The sequence below is a fragment of the Mustela putorius genome, unplaced genomic scaffold, assembly GCF_011764305.1.
Source record: "Mustela putorius furo isolate JIRA1106 unplaced genomic scaffold, ASM1176430v1.1 tig00000680_pilon_pilon_pilon, whole genome shotgun sequence".
NCBI lineage: Eukaryota > Metazoa > Chordata > Mammalia > Carnivora > Mustelidae > Mustela > Mustela putorius.
This window is the reverse complement of record NW_025421442.1, coordinates 2,687,158-2,711,437: the sequence shown is the minus strand read 5'-3', so window position 1 is coordinate 2,711,437 and position 24,280 is coordinate 2,687,158. Positions and strand designations below refer to the sequence as shown.

General features: G+C 54.3%; 2 protein-coding genes across 7 annotated transcripts in view; one reads left to right on the top strand and one right to left on the bottom strand.

Annotated features, from left to right (window-relative positions):
• Positions 1-9,349, top strand: part of SPIN1 (spindlin 1) — a 78,795-nt gene extending 69,446 nt beyond the window's left edge. For all 6 annotated transcript variants that reach the window (XM_045083029.1, XM_045083031.1, XM_045083030.1 and 3 more), the window contains 2 exons: positions 1,635-1,868; positions 5,871-9,349. In XM_045083029.1, coding sequence (XP_044938964.1) covers positions 1,635-1,868; positions 5,871-6,070 — 434 coding nt within the window. In that variant the 3' untranslated portion in view covers positions 6,071-9,349. The remainder of the gene's footprint in view (positions 1-1,634; positions 1,869-5,870) is intronic.
• A 10,132-nt stretch (positions 9,350-19,481) lies between these two features.
• LOC123392890 (basic proline-rich protein-like) lies at positions 19,482-21,953 on the bottom strand. Its single transcript, XM_045083040.1, has one exon. It carries the CDS (start codon positions 21,951-21,953, stop codon positions 19,482-19,484), a length of 2,472 nt encoding a protein of 823 aa, XP_044938975.1.
• Positions 21,954-24,280: the final 2,327 nt, after the last annotated feature.

Below are 24,280 nucleotides of genomic sequence, written 5' to 3'. Positions count from 1 at the left end.
CTGCGGAGTTGCCCGCGTTCTCTGCGCGCGTGGGAGAGCCGGAGGGGACGTGCCCGGGGGACGGGTCCGCGGGGACGGGTCGCAGGGTCCGTGCTGCGCGTCAGCGTCTGAGCTGCCGCTTGTGTGTCCCGTAGCGTCCCACAGGAGCGTCTCCTTTTCCTGAAAACACCGACCGGGAGACGCGCCTTGGCAGCAGCAGGGGCTTGTAGGCTGGATCTTGGGCGTGTGCCAGGAGCGCGCGACAGGTCGCCGGGGACGCAGGCGGGGAACCGGGCGTCTCCCGGGAAGCCGCACCGCAGAGGCTGACAGTCGCAGAGCCCCACCGCCCCCGTGCTGCGTGTTGGCGAGGAAGGGTCTTTTTCGTGAGAGATGCGGTGTGTAGCGCTGTCGTTTGTGACCTCTGACACGGCAGTCTCGTAGTTGTCCGCGGGAAGAAGGGCACTTTCCGATCCTCAGGAATGGGTCAGCATCGTGGACGGGAGTCCAGAGATGGGCAAGCTTGAGAACTTCGAAACCAGTGGGCCTTACTCCAGTGTGCGGGGGGTTTATGTAGTCTAGAATGGTCGCGTGTGGAAGCAGAGCCACCGGATGTGTTTCGATGTCTTTCTGATCAAATTGGGTAACGGTGTCTTGAGAAAGAAATGGTAATGTGTATGCCTTTGAATTGTACTTTAACAGAGATAGATGCACTTGGGAATGAGTAAAACAGAACTGCTGATTGTTTTTCAAGACAGTTGTCTAAAACGTGAGGACCAGAGAAACCTTAAAATCGTTAGGATTCTCCGTAATTTCCCAGTGTTGCTAGAGGAAGGTGGTGAGTTTCCGCCTGCCTCCTAAAGCCCGCAGAGCAGGGCTGAGGGTTAGTCTGTAGGCAGGTGTGGACGCCCTGGGATCTCAGGCTCGGGAGACAGACGGGAAGGGTCCTCCTTCCATCACGGTGTCAGCACGTGGTGGCGGATGTCACTGGGGGACGCAGTGGGAGCAGGCGACAGGGGCTCCTGGTCCCGCAGACGGGGGAGCCCGGTGGGGAGAGGGAGAGGCCCGTGGGGGCAGGGACAGACAAGGAGGGGGTGGCAGGCCCAGGGAAGCAGTTGGTTCTTCACATGACGCAGCGGAAGCGCTGGGCGTTTCGTCCGGGGCTCCGGCTCCGTGACCACCACTGTCGAAAACACAGTGGAAGCGAGGCTGACCTCTCGGGCCTGGCACGAGTGCATTTCTTAGTTTTCAGCCCTGGCCCGTGATGACGTAGGTGTTCGTAGAGGGAAGGTGAGTGAGGCTGCGCGGGACGCCCCTGTTCAGCGTTTCTGCCCTCGGGCTGTCCTTCCCGCAGCATGGAAAGTGACTGTTAGTACCAGAGAGCACGCTGTGCCTCCAGCAAACCGGGGAATCTCCAATTTAGACACAGTACCACGGGCAGGAGTTGAGCAAAGCGCACAGAAGAATGGCAGGTTCTCGTGGGATCCTGTAGTCTGGGGCCCGCGGGGTTTGGCATCGTGTGGCCCCTGAGGCCTGCCGGGGGCCCCGGAGCCGCTGGTGTGGTCAGTCCTTCCAGCCTCCCCCTCGCGTGAGCTCAGCCTTCGAGGCGTGTGTCTCTTAAAACCCCGTGCGAGCCGTTGTTTGCTTCTCGTCCCCAGCGACCTCCCGGATCAGCGACGCGCACCTGGCCGACACGATGATCGGCAAGGCGGTGGAGCACATGTTTGAGACGGAGGACGGCTCCAAGGACGAGTGGAGGGGGATGGTCCTGGCACGCGCCCCCATCATGAACACGTGGTTCTACATCACCTACGAGAAGGACCCCGTCTTGTACATGTACCAGCTTTTAGATGATTATAAAGAAGGCGACCTTCGCATTATGCCTGATTCTAGTAAGTGCGTCGACAGCCTTTGTTCTGTTGATTCCAGAGGAACTTGACGGTTAGAACGAGATGTTTGATGAGCCGTTTTGTAGTTGCATCTTCTTTATTTGGATTACTGCGGTTGAGTGATCATTCTTTTCACCATGCACCAAGCATGCCTTGTGAAACTTCGCACCATTTGCCAAGGGTACGTGTTTTCCGTGCAGTTGCACTGTTTCAGGCTGCGGATTTGCACGTGGACGAGAATGGTGGGCCCGTGTATGTGGTGTCCTTACTCAGCTCAGGGTTTTCAAGGCTCGTCATGTTGTGACGAGTGTCCGTGCTTCATCTCTTTACACGCCACATACAGCGGCCCTGCGCGCACGCGTGTCATCCGTCGCGGGGGAGCGTGTGGCGTGTCCACCTCTTGCCGATGGGGAAGGATGCTGCGGCCAGCCCTTGGGTTGCGGGTGTCTGAGCACATGTTTTCAGTTCTCTTGGGTGCATACCGAGGAGTGGGATTGATGGTTCTGTGGTCACTGTTGAATCACCTGGGCACCCGTTGCACCCTTCTCCGCGCACATCAGCTGCGTGTGAGGGCTCTGATGCACACACAGCCTGATAACTGATGTTTTCACTGTGTCCTTGTGGTTGCGACATGCTGCCTTGTCATGGTCTTGGTTTACATTTCCCTGAGCACTCAAGATGTCAGGCATCCTTTTGTGTGTGATTGGCCGTTTCTGTGTCTTTTTTTCTTTCTTTCTTTTTTTAGATTTTATTTATCTATTTGAGAAGGAGAGAGAGAACACAGAGGGAGAAGCAGGCTCCCCACTGAGCAGGGAGCCTGACGTGGGGCTCAACCCCAGGACCCTGAGATCACAATCCGAGCCAAAGGCAGATGCTTCACCGACTGAGCCACCCAGACAGTGTCCCCGTTTTTTGGTGTTTTTTTCGGAGAGAAGTCTGTTGGTGTCCTCTGCCTGTTTCCCAGTTGGGCCCCTGTTCTGTTGCGGCGTCAGAGTCTGGATCTTGATGGGGGTCTCTGGACCCATGTAGGATTTGCAGGCACTTTGTTTTATTCTGTGGGTTTCTGTTCGCTTTCTTGGTGCTTGTTGAAGCACAGAAGTTTTTAATTGTGATGAAGTCCAGTGTTTTCTTTCGGAGCTCATGCTTCTGGTAAATCATGACGATTTACCCTTTTGGTTTCTTTGGCAAGTTCTACAGGTCTTGCTCTTACATTTAGATCTTCAGTACATGTTGAGTTCATTTTTATGATGTGGTGGAAGGGCACCCCTTCGTTCTTGTGCATGTTGCCTGAGCACCATGTTGTGGAAAGACTTTTCTTCCCTGCCGGCTGGTTTCGGTGCCAGCGGTGAAAGGGAGCTGGCTGCAGATGGACGGCTGTGCTCCTGTCTGCTGGGGCACGTGCCATTCTCAGTCATGTGGCTCTCAAGTAAGTTTTGACATTGAGAGGTGCCGAGTCCTACTTTTTCTCTCTCAGAATTGTTTTGACTCTTCTGGGTCCCTGACAGTGTTCTGAGTTTTGGAATCCGTTTGTCAGTTTCTGCAAGGAAGTCAGCTGGGATTCTGATGGAGATTGTCTTGAATCTCTGATCGCCTTGACGCTGTGAAGCCTTCTGACCCAGGAGCCCGGGATAGTTTCCCATTTATTGAGAACTAAAGATCTTCATCAGTAGTCTCTTGTAGTTTGCAGAGTATTAGTTTTACACTTTGTTAAGTTTATTCCTAAATACTTTGCTCTTTTTTTTTTTTTTTTTTTAAGATTTTATTTATTGATTTGTCAGATCGAGAGAGAGAGGGAGAGCAAACACAAGCAGGCAGAGCTGCAGGCAGAGGCAGAGAGAGAAGCAGGCTGAACAAGGATCCCAGGACCCTGGGATCATGACCTGAGCTGAAGGCAGTGGCTTAACCGACTGAGCCACCCACACATCCCTACTTTGCTCTTTTTGATGTGGTTGTGAGTGGAATTATTTTCCTAGTTTCATTTTGGGGTAAACCTGTTCTTTTTCAAACTACTCCATTGCTTTCCTCCAGCACAGGGTTCCCTGGGCCTGTACAGGTTCTTCTGTCGACAAGTCCGTGAACCTGCTTGCCAGGTGCTCTTCAGCCCTGACTCTCCACCTTCTTTGTCCTTGGCTCTGTATACTTTCATTCTAAATCTGTACAGGGATGATTTATGGGCAGGAATTTAATTATCAGGAGTGTTGTTCGTATGAAGTTGATCTTTAGCTTTTTTTTTTTTTTAAGATTTTACTTATTTGACAGAGAGAGATCACAAGTAGGCAGAGAGGCAGGCAGAGAGAGAGAGGAGGAAGCAGGCTCCCCGCTGAGCAGAGAGCCCGATGCGGGGCTCGATCCCAGGACCCTGAGATCATGACCTGAGCCGAAGGCAGAGGCTTTAACCCATTGAGCCACCCAGGTGCCCCTGATTTTTAACTTTTTTGTAGAGAAAGAGCCACAGTAAGAACTGTTGCTTTGCTGCGTGAAAGCGTAGGGGCATTTGGGCCATCTGGGCTGTCCGCAGAGTCTCCCAGTGCCCCCTTGGCCCCCTTTAGCCCCTCCTTAGCCCCTGCTCGGGCTCCGCTTGGCCCCCCTTGGCCTCCCATTACCCCTTCCTCAGCCGCTCAGCCTCCTCCCCTGCTTGCCAGCTGGTTTTGCGAGTGTGAAAGTGCAGCTGCCACCAGTGATGTCCTGGAGCCGGGCGCTTGCAGCGGCCTTCGTGTGAGGCTCTGGCATCTTGGCTCAGTCGCCAGAGAGGCCCGGCTGTCGTGGCTTTGGAATGCTCTGTAAGCGTGCAGCACCCCGAGGGCGTGGGGGGCTGGCGCCGCTGCTGAGGAAAGAGCAGTTTTGAAGAGAGGACTGGAGCTTTGGGTTCGGCATCACTTTCCTGCTCAGAGGAACTGATGACCGCTGGACGCGGGCTTGTGGCTGGCATCGTGCGTGATGTCAGCACCAGCGGTCAGACTAGCCTGGTAGGGCTGTGTCCGCAGTTGAAGGACAGACGTGCTCGGGACTGCAGCCGGCTGTGTGTGAGGCTGGGGTGGGGGCGATGTGCCAGCAGCGAGAGCACAGGCAGCCTGGGGTAAGCGTGGGGTGCAGCACCCCCCGAGGGCATCTGGAAGCCCTCTCTTGCTCCTTGCAAAATGGCTCGCCCCACGCAGGACCTGCAGGGGTTTCTGGAGAGAGGGTGGTAGCCTCCCGGCTCCATCCCCTGCCCTTTGGGTCTTTGCTGCTGGAGGTTTGCTCTGGTTTCTGTGCTCTGAGAACACCGCATAGCCCTGCTGGCTCAGGGCAGGATTCCCAGCACACGGGCTTTGCTGTGGACCAGTGCTGTCCTGGAGGTCCCGTCCTGATTAGTCTGGGCAGGGGTTCGCTCAGCACCTATCTCCAGAGCCTGGGAAATCTTACCCGAGAGCTCGGGTAGGAAGACCAGCAATGAGATGCAGCGAACCTGGGGAGGAAGAAGCTTTGAGGAGTCCCAGTTCATTTCAGCAGCAGAGTGTTGACGAGAGTGGCATACGCTCCGTGTCCTAGGAGGTGTTGTGTGTCTTGAAGGCCTGTTTCAGGGTCACTGTGGCTTTTGAGAAGTTCTGTGCATCCAGGCTTTTCTCCGGCCGTTCCTTGCCTCACCCCCTCAGCCAGTCTCAGCTGTAATTAAATAGAAGCCACAGGGATTTCTGATTATGATTTTTCAAAATTCTTGACACGTCTACATCCTGAGGGGGTGGAGAACAGCACACTGTTTTTGTAAATAAAGTTTTATTGGCACACTTTTCGGTTCTGTGCCCCTCGCAGCTACTCTCACAGGACCCACAGGGCCGAGCAGTTGGTGGGTGCAGAGACCTATGTCCTCAAACCTCTGGCCCTTGAAGAAGTGGGCCGACTCTTGCTCTAGATAATTAGGATGAATCCGGATGTTACGTTTTAAACACTGTTATTGAAATAGATACGTGAGTTGGTACTTACGTAAAAATTGACTTTGAATTCTTTCTTCCGCCATCTTCCACGCAGACGATTCTCCTCCAGCAGAACGGGAGCCGGGAGAAGTTGTGGACAGCCTGGTGGGCAAGCAGGTAGAGTACGCCAAAGAGGACGGCTCCAAGAGGACTGGCATGGTCATTCACCAGGTGGAGGCCAAACCGTCGGTCTACTTCATCAAGTTCGATGACGATTTCCATATTTACGTCTACGATTTGGTGAAAACATCCTAGATGTCATCATGGACTTGGCCAAATTTGTGGAACTATTAAATGTATAATTTGTAGACATAAAGACTTGATTGCTTTCCAGTTTAATGAAAGCTTAAATGTCCCTGCGAACCCACAATCTCTGCCAGCAGAACCGGTTTGTTCTGAATAGTACAGATTGATGTGAACACAGAGCATTTTGTGTAAGAACTCCTTCCTCTTACGAGAAGTCTGCGTGTCTGGAGGGGAGTTACAGGCAAGTTTGGTGAAGTTAAGATAGCACCGCGGTCGTGTAAACTGGACTGGACCGCCCCACCCCCCAGCACCGTACTTCTTCCCACCTGCTGCCACGCTGCAAGCATGGTCTGGCGCTGTCGGTACTGCCTTCTTCGTCGAGACGTGTATGGACCTCTCTCTCCCTGTCCGCATCCGTGTGTGTCCATACGCGCCACACACACACACACACACACACACACACACCCACACCCACATGCTTCCTTGGCAGTCCTTTCCTTGTGGATTGGGGCGGGGGTTCAGTAATATTCTCCAGTTTAACAGGAGTGCTTGTCCTCAGTCAGTCTGATTTCGTATATTACTGCTGTTTACTTAAAAGTAAATGTGGGCACAGGAGACACAGACGTTCAGCGTGTTTTGGAAGTCAGAAGTTCAGACACCTTTTTCAGTCTGGAGGCTTTAAACCATGAGTCCGAATAGGAATCATTTGTGAACAGTTGCTGGACCCACATTAGAATTTAACAAAACAGAAAGCTGGGTAAAAAGCTGCCTTTAATTTCTAAGCTTTGTAGAATTTTGTTTACATTTTTTATCATAAATACTTTTTTTGTTTTAAAGCAAAGCCCAGGTACTTGGTCCACACGGTGTGATGCCGTGGTGCTTTGTACGGCACAACCTGGTCTGTTAGTCTGTACGATCAGCAGTCTGGATTCTAGTACGTGATTTGAGAGGCAACAGCGCGCCAGTGGTTTGTGTGCATGTGGTAAGTTCCTGGCGGAACCTAGTGCTTTGATCCGAGACATACAAGTTGGAGAGTGGTGTTGTGGCCTTCTGACAAGTTCTCTGGGACACTTTTATTTTTATTACTGTTCTTACTGATACGTGGTTGTGGTCAGAAGGCTTCCCCCAGCTTTTCCCCACAGAGAGTATGTAGACATGTCATGGCCTGGGTCCCCGACACTTTCTGTGGTGCTGAGCGCGCTTGGCTCCCGGTGTTCTGCTGACGGGGACTCTCCTGTCATCGTGCTAGCCTGTGGGTGTGACTGTGGCCCTCAGCCTCACAGCCCTTTCGTGGCTTGTTCCTGCAAGGTGGTTTTGACCGAAGTAGAATCACAGAAGTGGTTGGGTGGCAGCGACATGGTCATCATCTGTCACGTTGTTTCAGATGAGCCCTGCCAGTTTGAAAGCCAGGAGAGAGGCCGCACGGAATGCAGTGTCTTGTGGAGGTTGGAGAGCTTACCTGAGGGTCGGGCAGAAGGCTGAATGCACGTGTTGCCAGCTGACTACCAGCAGTCCGTGCGGCCTCTGTCACGGCTGTTCTCAGTACTGGAGGTTCTGTTGTTGGTGGCCTTACTGTGCGCGGTCCGCGCGGTGCCTGCTTTGCCTTTGGAAGGCTGTGCGTTGTCATGCTGTTGGACAGTGACCCCCGCGCTCTAGAATGCAGTGCCTCCCCTCGGGCCGCGGAGGGGAGCTTGTCTGCCTCTGCGCCTCTCCCTGCGGTGCCTGCCTGGTCTCACACTTCTCTGGCTTCAGCAGGGGTCGTGCTGCACGACTGTCCATCACCTCTTTCCCAGTGGCTCTGGTCAGGAGTCCCTGCATGCCAGTCTCCAGGCTGAGTCTGCTCCCCGAGCACAGGTAGACACGTGTGCCCCGAGAGTAGGGCGTCCGGTGTGTGCACTGTACGAACATGGTACAGTGACTTTGGACTGAAAACCAGTGTTCTTTGGAGTATCCTGAGGGCTGGGTCAGTGGCAACCTTCCCAGCGTCACTTGACAACTCACATCATGGTTTTCCTGCGAGTACCTTTAGCACCTTCGATACTACATGGTCTGCCACTCTCCCGATGAACGTGACACATGATGATCACCGTTAGTTTCATCATTTCCATTTGCTGCCTTGAGGGCGGAAGGAAGGGGAAGGGGTTTTCTGTTGTTTTCCTGCCCCCCCCCCCCAAATTCTCTTTTCTTTTGGTGGCTTAACCCACACTTGCGCGGTGACTGATTCCACTCCCTCGCCCGGTACTTCAGGCTTCGTTCTAGGCTCACGTTTCAGATCTGCATGCATTGCTTGCCTTTTCCTGGTATCAGAATGTTGGTTCCTGGTTGTAGGAGCCTGACATGAGTTTCCAAAATTATCATGGGACTTGTGACCGCACAAGCCCGGAACCTGTATAAAATGTCCCGGCCTTCCTCACTGACCTGCTATCGTGTTCCCGTGTCGTGTGCGTGTGACGTCCGGCTGCCACGTGAAGCTTCCGAGGAGAACCTTAAACGCAGACCATCCTTTTTTGCATGCTCTATTCTAAGTAGAATGTTCAATGTAACTAACTGAACTTGCATGTGGAAGATATTTAGGTTTTTTGTTTTCTATCTTTGTTTTGATTTTGTTTTCTGTTTTCTGTATATTTGCTTCCTGTGCCGTTGTAGTGGTCGTAGGATGAGAATGCACTGGCGAGCCAGCGCCAGCAGAAGGTGATTTCCCAGCTCTGTCTGTCGTGCAGCATTTGAAGGGACTGTGCATTCTCGAAGCGCCCAGTCACCTCTCAGCCAGAGTTCATTCCTATTCTTGTTTTACGTGCCAAACCCCGCAGTGCATTGGGCTCGAATCTCTGAACCCTGTGGACCCATTAGAAGACTGTTCGGATTGTCACAAATTGTAGTGCCTGAAAACATGTGCAAGCAGATTGTCTTAAAAAAAGAAAAAAAGAAAAAAGAAAGTTCTCCAAAGACAAAACAGGAACAATTATTATAACAAAATAATTATGGTTGAAATGTCTGTGGTTCCTTGGAAATGCTGCGCTTTTTGTATTTCCACCATTAGTGCGGTGTGAGCGGATGTGCATAGTTCAGAGGTCCTCGTGTTCGCACCTGATAATTAGGTAAATGACCTCATCTTTCAGGCTTGAATTCATTTTTAATTTTATTTTATACGATGTGTAGACAGTTCCCTGTTCTCTGCATTTAGAAGTATAAACAATATAAATCTGTTAATTCTGTAAGTAATTTTTATAATTATGATGTAACTCTATCCTATCCTTAAAACATTTAAAATAAACCCTTTATGTGCAACTTCTGACTGTAAATTTTGTGCTCATGAGCAAAATGTGATGTGTTAAACCTGCTTCTGGAAACATTTTTAAAGTTTGACTTTAGCATTTTAAGTAACCTTTACTCTCTCTACCGCATGTGAACCATCCGATGTGAGCGGAAGTGGAAGGAGCTCCAGCTTCTTGCGTGTGGTAACACTCGGTTGTCCAAGGGGAGAGGGGCAGTGAGCAGGAGTCAGAATACTCAAGTTTGTGGATTCCTTATAAGGAGAAAATTTATCATAAAATTTTAAACTTTATTATTTTAAATAGAATTAAATAATGTGTATTTTTTATTTTCATATCTACTTTTCCTTTACATACTGTCTAACGCTCTGTACTTGAGTACCGCCAGCGAGCGTGTGGGGGAAGATCTCCATCGCCTGGTGGCGGGACGAGGAAGGTCACACCGTTGACAGGTGCGTGTTCTGTGCTGTGTCTTCGTGGGTAATTTTTTATTTTAACAAGTCAGGTAAAAAGTAGATTCAGGATGTGCCTTTAATTAGATTTGGTTTTTGGTGTTTCCCTGTTGGTCTGGGCCTGTAGATCCCATGGTTAAGGCTGGGGCTGTGTGGAGGCGCAGGCAGGCGTGGGACAGGGGCGCCTGGTCTCGTGCCCTCCAGACAACGCACCAGCCCTTGTGCCTCCACGGGTGCAGCTCTTGAAGCGTGTTCCCTGGAACCGACAGCAGGTTTCGTGGGAGGATTGGCGGGTGACTGGGTCTGTTGGGAGTGGTCCCTGCTTGGAGAATGGTGAGTGGGCCTGCCTGTTTGATCCTCGTTGGCATGGCCACAGTGCTAGTGGTGCGTCGAGGGTGGCAGGTGTCGCGCAGCCCTTGGCTGTCGTCACGTGGACCCCTGGTCGCGGGAGGCGCAGCTTTCATCCGTGGCGCCCCTGAGGGAGGTGTGGGGGCATGTGGGGTCCAGGATGACAGTGGCCTTGGTGCGGTCTGGAGAGCCCACTGCCCAGCGTAACCTTCCATCGCAAGTCGCTGGCAAAATGTGTGTTGTCTTAGCTTCCAGTTACACGGAGGACACGGGCATTTCCGCCCCGGGACTGGGGGAACTGTAAACCTGTCTCCTTAAGCCCCCAGTATACGGTCTCCCTCCTGATGTCTAGCAGCTGGTTCGTCCTCTGCCCTGGGGCTAGAGGCACTTAGGCCGCCGAGCCCCAGAGAACTAGGGGAGTCTTTGCGATTTTTCTGCGGGTGTTCTCAGTTTCTGTCTGTGCCGCAAAGTCCTTCAGCTCCGTGAGCCTGTGGCGGACGACTTTAGGGTTATTGTGTGCACATCGCTCTGCCTAAAAATGACCCTGCATTCTTCCTGCATAGTTCTTTCTTGAGGATGCTGGGCCGGGGGGCATGTTGACCCCAGCCAGCCCAGGCGACTGCGACACTGACATGCGGGCCCTGGCTGGCCTTTCATTTCGGCGCTGGCTGTTGGTGTTGGGTGAGTGGGCTACTGTCTGCTGTGTGGGCGCGTCCCTGCACGTCAAACCGCCACGCTCCGGGCTTGGGTGTTCAGGGAACTACCCAGGACCTTTCCTAGGATTGCGTGCGTGTAACTTCGAGACTCTGACTCGGTGCTGCAGCAGATGCCGCCTGAGCAGGACCGACAGACTGTGGTGCTGACCTAGAGCTGGCGACTTCAGATTGAAATTCCGGAGTCTGTGTGGACTTTGGGGTCCGTTGGCCAAAGTAGCGTTAGAGCTTTACCTTGACTTTGTCCCTCCGGCTGTGTAAGTGCGTGTGGCAGGCAGTGGGGACCTTATTAGCAGAATGTTGCTTGGGCTAAGGTCGGGTGTGTCCTCTCCAGAATGGCCCTGCGGGGAAGCAGTCGGGCGCTGAGAACTGCGTCTGAGGGGACAGAGCCAACAGTCTGCATCATCCTGCAGCTGGAGGGGAGGGTCACGTCCTCACTCGGGGGCCCGGCCCCTGTTACCCGAGGTCCGTCTGCTGGACTCTCATATGTTCACAAAACGGATGTGTCCTCACCAGCCCTCTTTCTGTGTTACTTCGTAATTGCGGTTTTCACCAAGGGTCGTTTTCTGACTGATGAGGCCTGTGGGAAGCCACCGAGGGCGTGTTTGTGCAAGCAGCTCTGCATGCGACACGTGTGAGGTTGCGTTGCAGCAGCAGCAAACACAGGACGGGATGGGGTTGTTCACGCAGCAGCTGCTCTCCCGGTGCTGGAGGCTGGAGGGCGGTGTGCAGACAGGGCAGGGCTGGCGTCCCCCAAGGCCTCTCCCTGCCGTCTAGATGGCTGTGCTCCTTGTGTCCTCACGCGGTTGTCCCGCTGCGTGTAGTTGTGTCCCGATCTCTGCCTCTAAGGATGCAGCTGCATTGGGTGAGGTTCCTTCTGTACAATTTCATTTAACCTTAGTAACCTCCTCAGAGGCCCTTTCTCTGAATGCAGTCCCATTCTGAGGTGGGGGCATAATCTGGGGGACACATGCAGCCCACAGCCCATGTTAAAAGTTAGGAGGGCTTGCTTACTGTTAACTCTGGCAAAGAAATCGTACTGGCCGGGCATTATTTTTGACGGACTATTTTTAAGGTGGTGACAAAGGTGCTGTTCTGGTATGAAAGGGGCGGGTAAAGTTTCATGCACTGGAAAGTGTGAAGTGGCGGAATTCTAGGTGCGGCTGCTGCTTCCCCCGGCGCTCGCGGGCAGATCAGCTTGACCCTGCTCTCGCTGTGCACCGGGAGAGCCCTGCCCGGCTCCTTGCAGTCCCGCCTGTGTCCAGCATGGTGCAGACCTAAGCCTGGCGCAGAGGCCGCACGGCACGATGCGCAGGGCCTGCCTGACAGGGTGGTGTGGTCCTGCGGGTCCCGCTCCCCGTGCCTGACATCAGCTCCCGTGTCCTGCATCCTGGGACATCGGCAGGAAGGTTCTCGTGGGTCCTTCTCCTGAACACTAGGGTCCACATACATCGTTGCCATAAAGATTGTAGAGGTGTTGGCGAGCTGTTGCTCAGTCTGTTTGATCCTGACTGAGGAGAGCGTGACCCAGTCTTCGTGCATAAAGGTGCACACACGAGTCTTTCGTGTGTTTTCACATTGTCACAGGGCCCGGAATGCCATGCTGCCTCATGAGACATGGTGCTGGAGGCCTCCGCATCCGCTGGTGGCCTGATCAGTTGTTAGTTAAAAAGCAGGTTTTAGGTCAGAACCTGCGGCTGCCACACGCGGAGGTGTTCTTCAGAGCACGTACGCTTCCAGTCTGTTTGGTAACTGTGGGTGTACACGAACACTTTCACAAGCTCCCTGGCACCTGGAACAAAACTGGGGATATTTGTTCTTGAAGTTCTCCATCCTTCAGTCGTGAGCTTTTCAGTGGTGCCGTGCAAGATTGCAGATAACACACATGCGTGCGATGTGGCCCCTCCTCAGAGCACTGACCTCCGAGAGGCAGGTCATCCAGGAAACCCTCCTCAGCTTCGTGGTCACCGGTTGGTGTGGTTACACAGTGGCTGTGATCTGGGGACTGCAGGAGCTGTGCTGTGTGGCAGGTAGATTCCGGGGGAGCAGGGTTGCCAGACCCAAGAAAACCAGCGTGGCAGGCTTTGGTGTCCGGTCTCCATTTCTGGAAACGTCTCTGTGTCTGTGCTCGCAGGATTTGCTTTAAACTCTCTAAACTTATAAATTTGTTTTTCTAGAATAACATGTTTCCCGTTTCTTTAAAGCACTTAGGAGAGATAAGTGGCGTTTACGACAGTGGCTTGGTAAGTGGCCATCCGTGGTGTGTATACAGCCGTCATGCTGTTGGTGCTCACCTTTCAGCAGGTGGCCTCACGCCAGTTACGCCTGGGCGCTGGCCGGTGAGCACTGCCACATAGACATTTTACTTCTCTGTGAAACCAGAGAGCCGTGTGCGACGCGGTAGAACGCAGATTGCAGCCTGTCCTCCGTTGGCATCGTTCCCAGTTGTCCAGCCGCCACCGAGCGTCAGGGCCGTGGAGTCCGCGGGGCCGCCGGGCAGAGCATGTGCACCCTGGCGGCTTCGGCATGGATCTTGGAGAGAGCTGTCACCTCATTTCCCGGGAGCAGCAGAAAGGCCCGAAACCCTTGTCCTAGTTAATGTAGGTGTTCTGGAATTGTGTGTCTCGTGTTTTCACGTTCTAGTTGCCACGCAGGCCGTGGGGTGAAGGGCTGGACGTGGCTTCGCCCATCCTGGCAGCAGCTCCTGAATTTCCCTCCATATGGTTACCTCTGCTTCCTTTGGAAAAAAGACCAGCCTTCCCTTTCTCATGGGGATATTGTTCCGTTTGGTGGATTTCAAAAAGTTTAAATGAAAGAAACTTAAAATAGGACTTTAGAAAGCCAAGGCACTTGCGCTTCAATGTTTTCCTTCTACTGTGGAAAGACTGCTGGGTTTTACAAGATTGTTCAAATGCTGATACATCACTGAACTGAAGGTAAATTGGAAATTCTCCAGAATTGATTTGAGAGGCTCTTATAATCAGCTGCTTTAGTTTGAGACCAGTTGTTAATTTTTCTAAGAAAATGAAGTTCCTTTTATAACTAAACACCTGAAAACCCCTTTGTACTTGGTGAAACCTGTAATGTCTGTATAGTGAAATTATGCCTTTAGTTAGGGATCCTTTTTAAGGATCACAGTAACATAATTTTGTGCTTGATTTATTTGTTCTTTATGGTTTTGCAAAACTGTAAGAGTCTTGCCTCATGGATGTTTTCAGATGGTTACGACCTAGGTCACTGGGAAGTATTGTCCAGAGCATACTTCCGAAACCGTTCTGGGTTTGAGTGACCAGAGAAGAAAATCCTCCCGCAGGGACACACATGGAAGTGCTTTGCTGGAAGAAGGACCATCGTCCAAGCAGTGCCTGTGGACCTCGGAAGGATTGCTCAGAGCAGGTGTGTTGGGGGTCCCCGGGGAGCCCATCTTCTGTGCTCCCTGCTCCGGTCGGCTGCCCGCCAGCCTTGAGTGTGTGGGCATTCCTGCAAAGCAGAGTGTTCAGCCAAGAGTCTGGAAGTGCCTGTCCTCCGGCGAGCCTTTCCATGACATGTGACTGGTATCCCAGGCCACCTGAAGGTTGGTGCTGTCTCCTGGGACCACCTCCTTGAAGTCTGTGCTGTGGCCTGGTGGCCAGTGTGAGTGTAGTTCCTGGTGACGGTGGCTGTGTGGTCAGCAGGGGGCACAGAGACAAGCTGGACAATCCTCGGCCCCGGCCCCAGCCGTCTGGCTTCCCCTCAGGCCCCTTGGCGGAGGGAGGACGATGACCGAACTGGTTCCTGTGCCCAGACAGGTCGTGTAGATACTCTCTCCACGACGGCCCTGCTGTGGGCAGTTGGGGCCTATGAGGAAAGGGCGTCACAGACGTACCAAACCCCAGCCCCAGGTGGCCCTGCTGGATTGCCCCCCTCGGGCTGTGGCCATCCGGGCCTGTGGCTGCTGCACACTGGTGTGTGCAGGTGGGACTCGCCGTGGTACCTGGGAGCAGGTCCACCGTGTGACGTGGAGCTTCTTTCTGAGTGGTGCCTGGGGAGCCACTGCGGGTCTCCCTGCCTGACCAGAGCTTGCAGAGCGTGTGGCCGGTGGGCCCCGGGCTTCATGTTGGAGCCGGTGCCTGAGCTGCGCCACGTGTGGCGGCAGCGAGCCCAGGGATGGGACTGTTGCCTTTCACAGGTGGGCCTCAGTCTTCATACCTTCGTCATCGTCATGCTGTCACCACTTAATGTACTTTTTACAAAGGCTGCTGACAATGGTCATCACCAGACCTTCTGGAAAACTCTGTTGCTACCTCTGTCTCTAAAACGTGGCTTTTGTGTGCTTTTCCTTTGGTGTCCAACATGACTCTGTGGCACACGGGTCCGAGAGCCGAGAGAGGAATTCACTGCACACAGGTGCTGCTCGCCATCCCAAGTGGACGTCTTTGGGACTGGCGGTAAGAACGAGATGCCAGTGCACCTTGGACTCGTGTTCCCGAGTGCACTGTGAGGGAGCCTCAGGATGTGGCGAGGTCTCTGCGAGGTGTAGTGGAAATGCGGAGTCTTGGGCTTCCCTGAGTCTGGGGCTCAGGAAACTGCAGTCTAAGAAAACTCCCCAAACCAGAGTAACGTGATAGGCACTCATGTCGGAGACTTGCCGTCTAGGGGCTCGGGGCTCCAGAGAAGTCATGGGTGTTCCTCTTTGTTAGTATTTGCAGAGCTCGACACTGGGATGATGGGAAAATGTTTCGAATGACCCTGTTCCGACTGTTTTAACCCTCCCAGTTATGTTTTGCATTAGTTCAAGAACCTTACTCTTAAAGGATGTTGGAACTCCTGAAATGGAAAGCTGTGTTTGGAGTTCTGTGAATGCTTTCTGTGGTTGCTCAGATTATCGGCATGTTGGCATTCCTGTGTTTCGCCATCTCGAGTCAGGCTGTGGGCTGTCCCCATGACTTCAGCCAGGTGGCCGTGGTCTGCTGCTGGCCTTCATGAATGCCTTCTGGGTGTTTGTAAACTGAATATGACGTCCTAGTAAGCGTTAATCACAACACAGCACAGCAGAATTTATGAGGAGCAGGTGACCATGCTCACAGGGAAACTTACAGCTGTAAATATGGAAAAGATTTCAAATCCATTGTCCTAGATTCTACTTTAAAAACACTGGAGAAAGAGGAGCAAAATAAATCCAAAGCAAACAGAAGGAAAGAATAAAGATTAGTATGGAGATCATTGAAATAGGAAGCAAAGACAATGGAGAGAAATCAGTGAAACCAGTAAGTAGCTGGTTCTTTGAAAGGATGCACAAGTTTGGTGCACTTTTAGCTCCAAGGACAAAAAGAGATGCGAATTGCCATTATCAGGAGTGGAGAGGGGATGTTACCACCAACCTTACAGAAGTCGTTAGGGTTGTAAGGAAATAGGTGCACAGCTTCATGCCAGCACACTTGGCCGCTCAAGGGAAGTGGGAAGATCTTCGGCACAAACAGCTGAGACAGTCAGGAAGGGGAGATTTCAGTGGGCTTAAAACAAGTAACGAAACTGAAACAAAATAAAGCCAAGGGCCAGATAGCTTTGCTGGTGAATGCCCCCAAACGTTTGCAGAAGAAATCATGCCTGTGTTTCACAGCCTCAGAAAAGAGAAGAGGGGGACTGCCTGCCAGCTGTGGGCTCGGAGCCAGACAGAAACGTCACGAGATGCTGTGGACCAGTATCCTTCCCGAGTTCTGAGTAGAGATACAGAATCTTCAACAATCCGTGACCCAGGCACTCCTCCACCATTCTGTGGTTTCTATCCCTGATAAAGTAGCATCACAATACAGCAAGTTAGATGAATTTTCTGGTTTCCCAGTACATACGGAAGTTCTGCCTACACTGTATCGTAGTCTCTTAAGTGTGCAATAGTGATGTGTCTAAAAATACATGTATGTACCTTAATTTAAAAATACAGCTAACAAATGCCAAACATTACCTGAGTTTTAAGGGGGTCCTAATTAACTGATCTCAGATCACCGTAAAAAATAAAATGATAATGAAGAAATTTGAAATACTGCAACATAATGATAATGAAGAAATTTGAAATACTGCAAGAATCACCAGAACGTGATGCCTAGATACGAAGTGAGCAAATGTTGTCGGAGATGCTGATAAACTTGACCAGTGTGGGGTTGCAGAAACCTTTGATTTAAGAGAAAAACCGCTTAATTGTGAGGTGCTGTATAATGATGTGTGTCTGTCTAGGAAGGTTTCAGGCGCATAGCCACATGAGACTTAGTGTCAGAAAAGCAGTGTACATACGCCATCCTGTTACTAGGTGGAAGGGTACAAGGCACTGGTGCGTTCAAAGGTAGGAAACAAGTCACTGGTCAAAATGTGGTACCTCGTTCCAATAAAGTCTCTAGAAACACGGTATAGGAAGACAGTTTCTCAATCTGAAGCAGGGCCTCTGTAAGAAACCCCCAGCTGGGACGCCTGGCTGACTCCGTGGGGAGAGCAGGTGACTCTTGATCTCAGGGTTGTAAGCTGGAGTCCCACGCTGGGTGTATTGATTACTTAAAAATAAAATCTTTTTTTTTTTTTTTTTTTTAAAGAAATCTACAGCTGACGTTGCATTACACAGTGGAAGAATGACTATGTTCTTGTAGGATCAGGAATGTCAAGGGTATCCACTCTCTTCCCTTCTACTCAACATTGTACTAACGCACTCAAATGAGAAAAAAGTATGCATCCAGACAGGAGAGGAAGAAATAAACCCGTCTTTATTTGCAGATGACACGATTCTGTTAAAAATGTCAAGGGATACACACACAAAACTCGAGAACTAACGAATTTGTTAGTTGGCTCCATAGGTCCATATACAGAAGTCAACCCCTTCTCTGCAGACAACACGGTAGTGATCTATCTGAAGTGAAATTAATTCCATCCATAACAGCATCGGGAAGCTCAAACTGCTTGGGAACAAACTGAACAGAAGTGAGGCTGGGGACTGAACACCGCAGCCGTGGCAAATTACACGTTCATGGGTTGGAGGATTCCTCCGTCTGTGGCGATCTCTCCTAGAATCCTGCCTGTTTTGTGGCAGAAATTAGCAGGCTGCTCCTAAAATTTTTACAGACATAGGAAAGGACTCCAAATATAATGATAATAAAAAAATATTTGTGTGTGTGTGTGTGTATAAATAAAATGGCCAAAAGAATGTTGAAAAATGAAAATTGTTAAGTTCTGCTTCCTCATTTCAGAGCTTACTATAAATTTGCAGCAAGATCGTACCAAGATGGTGTGATGCTGGTATCAGGATCCGTCTCAGACACAGTGGAGAATCCTGAAATCGCCTGTACACCCGGTCAGTGGGTTTTTCTCTAAGGCACAAGGGCAGCTCACTGGGGAGAAGGTGGTTCTTTCTGCACATGAGGCTGGAAGAATTTGATGTCGACACGTAAAAGTGTGAATTTAGAGCCTTTACTATATACAAATACTAACTCAGAATGGAGCGTGGATAAACCTGAAGGTAAGAGCCAGCACTGTAACATTCCGAAGAAATCCCAGGTGAGAATCTTCATGGCTCTGGGGTAGCAGTCTCCTGTGGGGGCTCTGAAACCCGGTGTGTAAAAGTTAGGGCCGACTCAGTAGGACTTCTTCAGAGTTCTAATGTGTGCGTCATAAGCTTCTGCCGAGAAAGCGAGGGAAACCACAGACTGAGGGCCACGTTTGCAGGGCACGTTGATGAAGGACTGGTGTCTGGAATCTAGAAGGAACACCAGAAAGAGGACAAACCAAGTGGAAAAGGAAGGAGCTGAGTGGACGCTCTGAGAAGATCTGCGGGAGACTGAATTCAGGAAGGCTGTTCAGTGGGAAGGCAGGCGCACACAGAGCTGCCACTTCTCTCTAGTGTCACTGCCGTCCCACGTGTGACAGGCAGTGACAGAGGCTGGTGAAGACAGGGAGGACGTGTCGCGGTTGCCTGAGAAGTTAATGCAGACTTGGCATCTGATTTTGGGTTCTGGAGGATACTTGTGAGAACTGGAAGCCCTCGTCTGCAGGAACTTGGAAGCCAGTCGGAGTCTTGTCTGTGAGAGCCCCGGAGGGAAGTGTGCCTGGGTGGACAGCATGGCCTGTGCCGGAGGGACTGCAAGACACAGCGTGGGGGGAGCAGATGGAACTAGCACGGTGTGTGATTCCTTTTATAGCTGCCTCATCCTGAGGAGGGTGAAGGACACGGAGAGTGGACTTCGGGCTGTGGGGCTGAGCAGGAAGGCAGGCTACCTGCCAGTGGGCCCGGGAGGTGTCTGCGGTTGCATTGTAGTGTTGGTGGACGGTAGATAAATCTACTGAGTGGACGTTCACTGGAAGGAGGCTGTTCTTGGTGTGCATATCAGCTCTGCCTGCGTGAAGCTGTTGTAAGATGGCCGCGTGAGACCCGAAGTCTGAACCAAGTCAAGGCTGCCTGGGAATTTGTGTGTGTGACACTGATGAAGCTCGTTCCCGTGGAAGTTGGGCCGGGTCAGGGGCATGCTGATGCTGAGTGGCCGGCGTCTGTGCCCAGGATGAAGGCTGGGCAACCGTGTCCGGCCTAAAATCTCGAGAAAGTAAGGTTTTTCCCTTTCAGGATGATGAGTGTGGGAACTGGGGAGTGGGCGAAGGGGTCCTTACGAGTGGATTGTCCTGCTCAAGGCTGGGGGAGGCAGGGAAGGGGAGGGATGTCCCCGTCGCTGGGGGGCCGGGGTCCTTGGGGGAGACGCCTGTGGTGGCCGTGGCAGGTGCACCTGCCCGTGCTGAGCCCGACTTGTCTGCCTGGGGCCCTTGCGGCCGTTAGCAGCACAGTTTGCAGCGGGGGCCCCGGGGGGGCTCGCTGTGGAAGAGGCGGTGGGCGGGCAGGAAGGCAGACCCAGAGCGGGTCTCGCAGCGCCGAGAACGAGGAAACCAACACGGAAGCCGGCGCGTAGCCCTTGGCTCTGCGGGTTTGTCCCGGTTTTGTCCCTTCACTCCCCGGAGCTTGGAACCTGAGGTCGCGCTCAGCGGGAGTGCAGCGGGTCGCCGGGTGGGGCCCCGAACTCGGACCTGTGCGGTGGCGCCGCGCCCTCTCCTGGGCTGCGCGATCGGGCCTCAGGCCGCCGCACCGACGACCGGCTCGCGGCCCGGCACGGTCCCCGTCTGCGGAGCGGAGGGCGCGGCCGAGGAGCGAGGGCTGGACGCGGCCCGACGCGGGGCTCCGCGCTCCACCGGCGGTCGGTCTGGAGGTGCGGCGTCCTGCGGGGAGCGGAGCCCTGTGGGGAGTGGAGCCCTGCGGGGAGCGGAGCCCTGCGGGGAGCGGAGCCGCCCGGCGCGATCTCCGGCCGACTCGGGCGGGGCTGCGTGACCTGCGTGACCGGCGAGGGCGGTGCGGGCCGGCTTCCTGCGAGCCCCGCCGACCCTCTGTCAGCACCGCGCGGAGCGCGCCCTGGAGGCTGAGCCGGGCTCGCGCGCGTTCGTGGTTCCGCGGGCTTCTGGCGAGTTGTGCGGGGCTGTGCGCGGCTGTGCGGGGCTGTGCGGGGCCGTGCGCCGCTGGGCGCGGCTGGGCGCGGCTGTGCGCGGCTGTGCGCGGGGCTGTGCGCGGCTGGGCGGGGCTGTGCGCGGCTGTGCGCGGCTGTGCGGGGCTGTGCGCGGCTGTGCGGGGCTGTGCGGGGCCGTGCGCCGCTGGGCGCGGCTGTGCGCGGCTGTGCGCGGCTGTGCGCGGCTGTGCGCGGGGCTGTGCGCGGCTGTGCGGGGCCGTGCGCGGCTGTGCGGGGCTGTGCGGGGCCGTGCGCCGCTGGGCGCGGCTGGGCGGGGCTGTGCGCGGCTGTGCGCGGGGCTGTGCGCGGCTGGGCGGGGCTGTGCGCGGCTGTGCGCGGCTGTGCGGGGCTGTGCGGGGCCGTGCGCGGCTGTGCGCGGCTGTGCGGGGCTGTGCGGGGCCGTGCGCCGCTAGGCGCGGCTGGGCGGGGCCGTGCGCGGCTGTGCGCGGCTGTGCGCGGCTGTGCGGGGCTGTGCGGGGCCGTGCGCCGCTGGGCGCGGCTGGGCGGGGCCGTGCGCGGCTGTGCGCGGGGCTGTGCGCGGCTGGGCGGGGCTGTGCGGGGCCGTGCGCGGCTGTGCGCGGCTGTGCGCGGCTGGGCGGGGCTGTGCGGGGCCGTGCGCGGCTGGGCGGGGCTGTGCGCGGCTGTGCGCGGCTGGGCTGGGCTGTGCGGGGCCGTGCGCGGCTGGGCGGGGCTGTGCGGGGCCGTGCGCGGCTGGGCGGGGCTGTGCGCGGCTGTGCGCGGCTGTGCGGGGCGCGCTGTGACGAGAAGCAGCCGCGGCGGCGGAGCGGAGGCGCGGGCGGTGTCGGCGGGAGCCCCGCAGAGCGGCTGTGGTAAGTGCGACGCCGCCCGGCGCGGCTGACCCGGACCCCGCGGACACTGGCCGCGCGGGCCGCTCCGAAGAACCGCGGCGGCGGCGACGAGTCGCGGGCGGGCGGCGCGTGGTCAGAGCGTGTGCGCGTGTGCGCGTGGGGCCGGGCGCGGTGGAAGCGGCCGCGGGGAAGCGCAGGGCCCGGCGTGGCATTTCCGCCAGGCGCGCCCACGTCTCCCGGCCCGAGGCGTCCTCCGAGGCCCCGACGGTGTCGCCCGAGAGCCGGGGCCGAGCGTGCGCCGCGGGCCTGGGGGGCGCGATGGCCGCCCGTGGGAACCTCGGAGGGTTGGTGACCTTGGAAAAGAGGCCGCGGGGATCTGCGCCGCGCCTCCCTCCCCGCGGGGACACGGAACGCGGCCGTCGGGGCGTGGGGACAGGGGCCTGGACCCGGGACTGGCGGCCCGCGTGCCTTCCCGGAGAGACGCTGCGGCCCGCAGTGGCCGCCTGTCGGGTCGCCGTTCGCGTCACTCGCGGGTGACCCCGGGGGCCGGCTGAGCGTCCGGCGGGTCAGGCTCCCGTGGGGGATGCCGGGCGGAGCGCTGCTCGGAACCCTCCGATGAGGGGACGTGCCGGGCAGAAGCTGCACTGCCGTGGCCTGTGGCCCGTGGCCGCCTCCGTGGCCGGGGCAGAGGCGGCGCTGGCCGTCGCCTGACGTGGGTGGTCGCCGGTGTCCTCGCTGCTCCGGCCGAGCTTTCCGCCAGCAGCGCAGGGTGAGGAGGTGATGGAAAGCTGGCACCGGCATGGGAATGTCTAGAGCGCCAGCTGTAACAGCTCTGCCCGCATGTGGGGCCCCGGGACCCCCAGAGAGAACAGCCTCACCCCCAAACTTTCCAAGACTGGCTCTGCCCTGGAGAAGTGTTGGTGCGAGCTAGAAAGGGGAGGATGTGGAGCAGGGACTGGAACGTCATGGTCCTGCTGGTTGCTAATGTTCCCAAGAGGACAGAAGGAACCAGGGGCTGGCTGCTCTGAGCAGTTTGTAGAAAAGTGTGTTCAGGTGATGTAGCAGAGTGAGGTGCTCCGAAGCCATGGGCAGCTCTGCGCTGAGGAAATGAGGCTCTGGAGGCAGTCGACACAGTCCCTGTGACAAAATCTCCGACAGATGTGCTGAGAGCAATCGGAAGTCCCAAGAGAGACACCATGAGACACCAAGAGTGGGACACAGGTGTGAGCAGCCACCCCAGGTGCCCAGGGGGAGAGCCAGAGCGAGAAGACAGGTACATGTCCAGGGATGGTTCCGGAAGGTGGGTGCACAGAGCGTGGGTGGGGTGGTCCTCTCGGGATCCGTGGCTGAGAATTCTGTAGGGCTGGTGAGCATAGTCAGACCCAGACCCCATAAACAGATCGAGCAACCAGCGTCCTAATGCAGCTGGGTGAAGACCGAAAGAGCGAGGAAAAGCTGACGGTTCGCCTGCCCAGATTATTCCAGAAGGAGGGAGAAGAGAGGACGTTTACAGAAGAGCAGAAGGAGGAGGACTTCCTGTCACACAGAGGCCCCCTGTTGAAAGCACTGGCTAACCGCTGAGCAGAGCTCATCAGTGAGTGGCAAGCAGAAAGACGGTGGAAATGAGTCTCGATTTGTGGTGATCATCATGCGCGCATGTGGTGGACCTCACCCTTCAGAAGTGGGACGTTCTAAGGCTCGAGCCACAAGTCCAGGTTCCTTCTTGTTTGCAGCACAAACACTCAAAGCACCATCACAAAAAAGGTTAAAAGCAAAGGAATTTAAAATAACAGGATAAAAGAGACCAAAGCTCTCTGGAAATGGACAGTGTAGCTGTGGAAGCATCAGACAGACCGCATTCCTTAAGTTAAAAAGCATCAGTAAGAATAAAAGTCATGCCTTCGTGACTTGGTGACCAAAGAAGAGCAGTATAGAGAATGTCTAATGATGTCACCATGCAGAGACAGCACACACCCTCAAAACACGTAGGAGAGGGGGCACAGGATCTCTTGGAGGCTAACAACAGAAAAATGAGTCATGCTTCGCTGAGAAACTGGGGGCTGTGTCGGACAGGAGTCATAGGGCAGAGAAAATCTGAATAATACGATTAGTGAGCTCAGACCCCTGCACCAGGAGAGTTAGCTGGTGTGTCCTTGTCTGTCGAGCACACACAGTGCTGTTACAAACACCAGCCAGGTGTCAGGCATGGAAACAAGCCCTGGGAAGGCCTTTGGGTCACAGCACACAGACCCCAGCCCCGACCAGAGTGAGACAGAATTAGTAATCAGTGACAGAAGCCTGACACAGCATAAGAAAGTCATCATCCTAATATCAAACATGCAAAAGAAGAATCCATAATAAAAATTACAACGTGTTTTGACTTCAACAAAAAGTGCCCGTCAAAATTTATGGGATGGCCTTAAACCGATCGATTTCAGTGGACATTCATGTAGCCTTAAATCCACCTGTGAAAGAGTAATGATTGAAAACTGATCAATATTCAAGCCAAGAAAATAAACCCAAAGGAAGCAGCTAGAGGAATGTGGGCAGACAGTGAGGAGCAGGTGGAGGAGGGAGTGTGGCCAACATGAGGACGGAGAGAACAGGGCTCATAGAAGAGAAGCCGCAGACAGTTTTTAATTTAAAAGTCCCAATTATAGACAAAGTTGATGTTTTTAAAGTTTACAAGATAATATTATGAACAACAAATTGCTTCTGATGAGGGCTTCTGACGACATGGATGGTTTCCTAGAAAACTAACCTAAACTCACTGAATAAAATCTGAATAAACCTCTAACCACTGAATAAGCATCGCATGGCCAATGATCTGTGTGCAGAAGGGAAGTCACGGTGCTGCTGTTGGACGAGGATGACATGCCCTTTGCGGAGTGGATCCTGCGTAGCTCCTACCACTGTCTCTGAGGACGAGGAGCAGGAGGGGCCCTGTGTCTGTCCCGCAAGTGCAACACAGGATCCCAGGCATCTCTGCTCACGGAGTGAGTGGCTGCCGCCTGATGATTGAAGGAAGGCTTAAGGGAGCCAAAGAAATGATTAAAAAGCACTATGAGGTTTTCATTTGAGTTGGGTGGAAACATCTTCTAAGAAGTAAATGATCTGTAAAGGTCTTA

Bases quoted from the DNA above. Each gene is read 5' to 3' on its own strand.
- LOC123392890 (XM_045083040.1), bottom strand. From the start codon at position 21,953: ATGCCGGTGCCAGCTTTCCATCACCTCCTCACCCTGCGCTGCTGGCGG.